Source organism: Pyxicephalus adspersus, chromosome 1 (genome assembly GCF_032062135.1).
Source record: "Pyxicephalus adspersus chromosome 1, UCB_Pads_2.0, whole genome shotgun sequence".
Classification (NCBI taxonomy): Eukaryota; Metazoa; Chordata; class Amphibia; order Anura; family Pyxicephalidae; genus Pyxicephalus; species Pyxicephalus adspersus.
This window is the reverse complement of record NC_092858.1, coordinates 17,726,017-17,733,003: the sequence shown is the minus strand read 5'-3', so window position 1 is coordinate 17,733,003 and position 6,987 is coordinate 17,726,017. Positions and strand designations below refer to the sequence as shown.

Genomic DNA, 6,987 nt, shown 5'->3' with positions numbered 1-6,987 from the left:
ATATGCACAAGTAGGTTGTTCATGTACTGTATATGTAAACAACAACACACATTGGGTATAGCCCGACATGTTGGAGTAAGAATAATTCTGGGGCCAGTAAAGATGGTAAATTGTATATTGATTAGTTACATTTTTTGCAAAGCATAATTTTTTAGGCAATTGTGGGTATTATATTTTGTCATTAATTTGCATCAGTTTGCAGGCACAAGCAATTGTATGTCTTGATATCTATTTGGTATTTCAGTCTCATCTTTAATCTTTAAAGATGAGATTTTAAAACACGTATTTCACAGAAAATATAATAACACTGTGTAACCTGAAAAAGCAAACTACCATCAATTGATTGTATGGGTCCTCTGTTCCTATAAAATCTATTATGGTTTAGGGTTTTAGGTACATATTCATGTACAAAATAAAAAAAATATTTAAACATTGTGTAACATGAAAAAAATGCCTCTGCAGTGAAATAGTTTTCAACATATAGGCAACAGCACAAAAAGTTCTTAATTTTTAGGTTGCTTAATTGCCCAATTTCAGTCAGAAGATGGTTAACCAAAAAAATATATTTGTACAGTAAAAAAGACTCCACAAGATATTGTCACACAAGTGTGCAATTATGTGCATGGTATGATGCAAGTCATTGCGGTTTCTTTTTTCACAAGTTTTTTAGTAAACTGAAGTTTACAGAAGTTGTTTATATGGAAAGGACTCTACATGAGCACATCAATGAATTTACACTGTTGTGTCTACCTGTTCTTCCACTTATAGCTAGATTGTTTAAGTGCAATATAAAATGCTTGGTAAAATCAGAGGAAAAACAGCCAATATTGGTTCTTATTAGGAGGAAAAATTGCCTTCAGTCTATAGTCACTGCGGGGTGGGGGGTATTTGTGCTCACCAAAGGCTGCGGGGATCAGTTGTATTGAGAACTAGAGGGGGAAACTGTAATGTTCAGCAGGGTATGGGGAGAATACCAGGACTTTCTCCCATCATGGTGATGTCTCTGATCCCATTGAGCTCCAGCAGCAGATGACACTAGGTATTCTAGTATTTTGGTTGCAGATGAGAAGAAGGAAGTAGCAGTGGGTTAGTACTGGAGAGGTGAGTATAAACTGGTCACTGGTAAACTATGCACAGAAATTGTCTTTTTTACCTGAAAGGGTGTCATATAGTGTCTTTGAAGAGACAATGTCATCCAGAACCCATATTTTAAATAATACATTTGCATACAGAGGATTATAAACACATTTTCTGCCTCCATACCTCCAAAACTTTTTCCCATGTGTTACCTGTTTATTTTTAGTTGGTACCTGAATACTGCCTGAAAGTGTCAGTTCATCTTTTTTCCAACCTTTGTGTGCAGATGTATGTGATGTACTGGATGCAGAGGTCAAGTATAAGTAATGTATTACGTAAAGTGTCAGATGTTTACTACGGTATGTACAGATGGCAGGATCAGGGATGTATGTGATATACAGAATGCAGGGGTCAGGTGCATGTACTGTACAAAAAGCAAATTATATTTATGTAAGATACAGAGTGCAGGGGTCAGATGTATGTGATGCACAGAGTGCAGAAGTGAGAAATATGTACTGTACTGGACAAAGGGGTCAGGTATATGTAATATATTGCTTAACACGACAGATGTTTATTATATACAGAGTGCAGGGGTCAGATGTACATGATATACAGAGTGCAGGGGTCAGGTGTATGTACTGTACTGAAAGAAGAGGTCAGGTATGTGTAATGTATTGTGTAAATGGAGAGATATGATGTACAGAGTGCAGGGGTCAGAAATATGTCATATACAGAGTGCAGCGGTCAGAAGTATGTAAAGTACAGAATGCAGGGTTCAGATGTATGTAAAGTACAGAATGCAGGGGTCAGATGTATGTAAAGTACAGAGTGCAGGGGTCAGACGTATGTAAAGTACAGAGTGCAGGGGTCAGATGTATGTGATATACAGAGTGCAGCGGTCAGATGTATGTAAAGCACAGAGTGCAACGGTCAGGTGTATGAAAAAAGTACAGAGTGCAGGGGTCAGATGTATGTAAAGTACAGAGTGCAGGGGTCAGATGTATGTAAAGTACAGAGTGCAGGGGTCAGATGTATGTAAAGTACAGAGTGCAGGGGTCAGATATATTTAAGGTACAGAGTGCAGGGGTCAGATGTATGTGATGTACAGAGTGCAGGGTCAGATGTATGTGATGTACACAGTGCAGGGATCAGATGTATATGATGTACTGAGTATAAGCCTCAGGTTTGTGTAATGTACTCACTGCAGATAAAGGTATATATAACATTTTCACTGCAGTAGTCAGCTATATGTAATGTATTCACTGCCAGATTAGGTATCTATGCTTCCATAAAGTAATTAAACAGAAGCACCAGTTAATGGAGAGTTGTTATTGCACAATATAATGTCCGATATTAGGTCAGCTTTATGTTTTAATAATTTTTAACATTTGTTATGGAATGTATCATGCTTTTTACTTGTGAATTTTTTTTTTTGTTTTAGGGTCACAAAATACACATCTACTATAAATAAAATGGATGTGGATCGAGCTGTAGACATGGGCCTGAAAGCTTGGAGTGATGCCGCACCTTTAACCTTTGTCAAAACAAATCAAGGGGAAGCGGACATTATGATTTCTTTTGAATCTGGAGGTACTGTTCCTATCAAGTGGTATATCAAATCCAACAGGCTGCAACAAACCTAAATTTACATCATAATAGCTGGTCTCTGCATTTTATGCAGCATATTACAATGCATAGGATTTTGTGCATTGTGGAGCTGCATTCCCAATGTCCACAGCACACCAATGTATGAAATATGCATTGCTGTATGTTATTGTAACATATGTGTTTAACCAAATATTACTTGTGTAAATGAGCCTGAGATAGGGCTTGGTGCAGAATGAGAGCTTTGCATTAGGTTCTAGTTAAAAGCTTAATAGTGTACCAGTAAAAATAGTAGGGAGACATGGGTATATCCTTTGTGAGACAAGTAATTAGAATAACACCATGTAGTCCCCCTAAGAAGATATAATATACACACACTAACCACCTATTCACCTAGTCTGTGACCACCTAGTCATAGAACTACCCAACCCAGGAATGGTTTTTGCACCTATGTTTGTATAAACAGCAAGCTAGTCAATATAAAATATGAAGGAAGAAGGTTTACAGCCATTGACAGCCATAACTGCATAGCATAACTTAAATTATGTAATTTAAAATGAATTTTTTGTTTGTTTCAGAAAATGTAGAGCCCTCTCTGAGTATACTGAGGGACTCTCACAGACAGTTATGGCAAAAAGTGCCATCATTGGAAGGCTTCCTATGTTTCTGGTTGGTGGCAACTCTAATAATTTGATTTTAACTGTTTTAGTCACAAGGATGAATAGGTAAACAAAAAGGTTTGTCTTCAATTTACTCTAAGGACATGATATAACTCATGACATGGGATTCTTTCCAAAGAGTCACTAAAATGGGAAAAGAACTTATAAAGGACCTGGGACTGGACCAAGCCAGGTGGAAGTAATATCAATGACAAATCCCATTTGAAAGGTTTTTTATTGGGGCTGACCCGAATGACCAAATAATAAATAATCTTTTTTTTCTCAAAACATACAATGCTTTGATTTTTTTTCTGCAAGGCCTGTATAATATGCCTAGAATGATTCACTTGTCTCAACAATTAATATATTTCTTTGTGAGATGTTTGGATTTGAATACCTGAAATTGTTCTAATTTTTCTTGTAATAATTGTATTTTCAAACAACCAATAACCATTTCAAGGAATTTCACTTTCACTCTTTCTATAAGATAAACCTCAGTGTTAAATTTCACCTTTGCTTCATAAAACAAGGTAACAGCTCATGTATTTATTTAGCATTTATTTATAATGCTGAAATCAACAAAAACATTAAATGAATAATCAGCATTTTTAATAGACCAAACACTTTTTTTCAACTGAGTTTGCTTTCCTTTGCACCTCCTGTTGGACAACATTCTATTGGCTCTTTCTACTGCTAATTTTGGGTAGGATTTCTGCACTTAATGATTCAATCTTTAACTTTTAAAGTTCTTTAAACTTATAAAACGTATTCCATGTGCAAACTTTGGACAAAAGCATAAAACATTTTGTAACCATAAGAAATGATACCAGTATCAGACCATTGATATTCTGGCACATTGTTGTATACATATATATATATATATATATATATAAATATATATACCATATTTACAACAATGTTTGTACATTAATAAGTCCATAATACAGATACAGGGCTTTATAAATCTTTTTAAATGTTTTAATTCTTAAAAATATTAATCTAGCCTCATTTTTCATACCCTCTGTAGCAACTATGTACTAACCTTGACAATTCCAGATATCCAAGTCAGTTTTCAGAAAATTAGGTATCTTGAACAACAAATCAAAAATCTTTTTAGCATTAGCAATTACAATTGCCATTAAAACCAAAAATGGTGCATTCAGGTGATATTCAAGTCATGGATAATCTATAGTAAATTTTGTTTTTTTTAACATAGAATAACCATTGTGCATGTTATCTCCAACTCTCCAACAATCTAATAGTTTAGAGATAACATGTTTTAAAGGAAGATGAGTTAAATCATATATTTGTGAATAGTAGTAGGTCTCTTCTTTCAATGAATACATTGCATGTCATGTTATTTATGTCACTATTGCTGGTAGCCAGTGTACTGGTCTGTTTCACCAATTACCTTTATTTGGATAGAGGGGAGTAGATTGTAATGTGTTTTGTATTTTTATTTTCTATTCCCAAATTTTTATTTATTGACCTCCCTGAAGTTCCCAACATGTTCAGGTGAGTAGGCTTTTCACAATAGAAGCAAATTACATTTCTGTGTTCCTCTAATGTTTCATTTCTTTCTGTAATTAGTCACATGGTCCTAATTTTGACTATAGATTTAAACTCTTCTTCCTTCCTTCCTTCCTTCCTTCCTTCCTTCCTTCCTTCCTTCCTTCCTTCCTTCCCTCCTGCCTTTCTTTTCCACTGCAGCTTCACTGATCTGAACAGTAGCTGAATGGCTTTCTCCTGTGTACATTGTCCGAGTTACCCAGTGTTAGCTTGAACAATAGCTTTGTTCGGTTGCAGCAAAACTAAGCGTTTCAAAGGTTATAACCAAGATATTTAAGCTGATCATTCTGAGCTGGAAGAGCGATACTACTTCCAGCCCCACTATCAAGGTGAAGAAGAAAAACATGAGAATATTTGAGAAATGTGAATCAGACCTTCTTACCTTGTAAAATATGTGTTGTATAATGTAAATGTTGGTGTTTCATAACCATTAGGGTAAGAAGTGTTCAAAGTTTTTCTGTTTTTGCACAAAAATTTAAATGGGAAATGATTACAAGATAGAAAATGATATGCAGAATATTAAGTTGTCATGTAAAAAGTTCAGGTATGTTCTTGTCTGTTTCTTATACAGTTATGTAATGTTCTTCCTATATTTCTGTCGTTATTAGGAATGATTATAATAGAAAGTGAGAATTGTTACCTTTTATAATATCTAGCTGCTCTGTCTTCAGCTTAATTGGTGACTACCATATGTGTCTATATCACTAGACATAACCAACTCATTGTTTTTTTTTCACATAAACAAATACAGTATAGTCTGGTCGTGATTTCCAAGCCTGAGCATAAAAACACATAGACCAATCATTTAGGGTCTTTGTTAATTCATAATATATTACCCTATAAAACACAACTAGTATTGTTAGCTTTTGTTCTGCATAACTTACATCATCTGCTGAAAGTTTTCATCAGCAGTGCACATATTAGGTAAACAGAAATGCGATTGGGACATAGAAACATAGGAGTGTTGTCACCCTATAACAGGAAATGCCTTAAATAAGACATTAATATAACCGGATGTTTTTTTCCTAAAAACTGCATATACAAAATTTACAAAATTATTTTTGAATTTACAATAATGCTTGTTAAAATGTCTTTGACAGTTTAGTTATTTAGGATTACAAGTTATTTATTCATAAAAGATAATGGTCATGCAATATGTAACCTAAAAATAGAGACAGCATGTAAGTAGTCTGAAAAATTTATCTTGTTGTTACTGTAATACGTTTTATTCATTGACCCTGCAAAATGACTATAATTGTACCTGTCTTACTGTAGATGCGACCTTACATCTTGTGGTTTATCTTGATCCCATTTACAGTATACAGTTTATTTTATTTAACCGATTTACTACACCTTTTTTATCTCTAATGAACATCTTTCTGTAAATTTTATTGCAGGCTTTAATCTGTTCACAGTAGCTGCTCATGAATTTGGCCATGCCTTGGGGCTTGGCCATTCCAGTGACCCATCAGCTCTGATGTATCCTACTTATAAATATCAACACCCAATTGGATTTCGCCTTCCTAAAGACGATGTGAAAGGGATACAAGCTTTGTATGGTACGTTTGGTGTATTGTTCTGGCTCTGACGAATATTGTGCTGTTACGGTCTCTTCATTTCTTTCCAATTTGTAATCTATAGACTATTGCTCCCTTATTACATTCCCCAGGATAAGGTATAGTCAGTCTGTATTCCCTTTTACAGATTTAGCCCCATACAGATGTCAGATAGGCATCAGGGGATTGTCGCTGGATAAAATCTTTATCCTTTTCAGTGGAAGATGACCAAACAAGTGTACCAAATGCACTCCTTACAGCAAACATCTCTTATAACAAAGAATGTGTGCTTGAAATGACAACCATGGACGGCGTCGTCTAGAACTCAGAAGACAAAGTCAGCAAAAACATACTATGTTGCCTTGAGGAAGGGACCCTGCTCCACCCCGAAACATTGGCTTTTAAACATTTAACAATGCTTTCACAATAAAGAAAGTTTCCTGTCCTCTGGAGTGCTGGTCACTTCATCCTCTGTTTTCAAGATTATAGCTAAGACAAGCATGATTGTTTATCTAGGGTGA

At 35.1% G+C, this 6,987-nt stretch overlaps 1 protein-coding gene across 1 annotated transcript in view; it reads left to right on the top strand.

Annotated features, from left to right (window-relative positions):
- The first annotated feature begins 67 nt into the window (after positions 1–67).
- Positions 68–6,987, top strand: part of LOC140321869 (matrix metalloproteinase-20-like) — a 19,182-nt gene continuing 12,262 nt past the window's right edge. The window contains exons 1-3 of the mRNA XM_072398644.1: positions 68–75; positions 2,519–2,667; positions 6,308–6,480. Of these exons, the coding sequence (XP_072254745.1) occupies positions 68–75; positions 2,519–2,667; positions 6,308–6,480 (330 nt within the window). The remainder of the gene's footprint in view (positions 76–2,518; positions 2,668–6,307; positions 6,481–6,987) is intronic.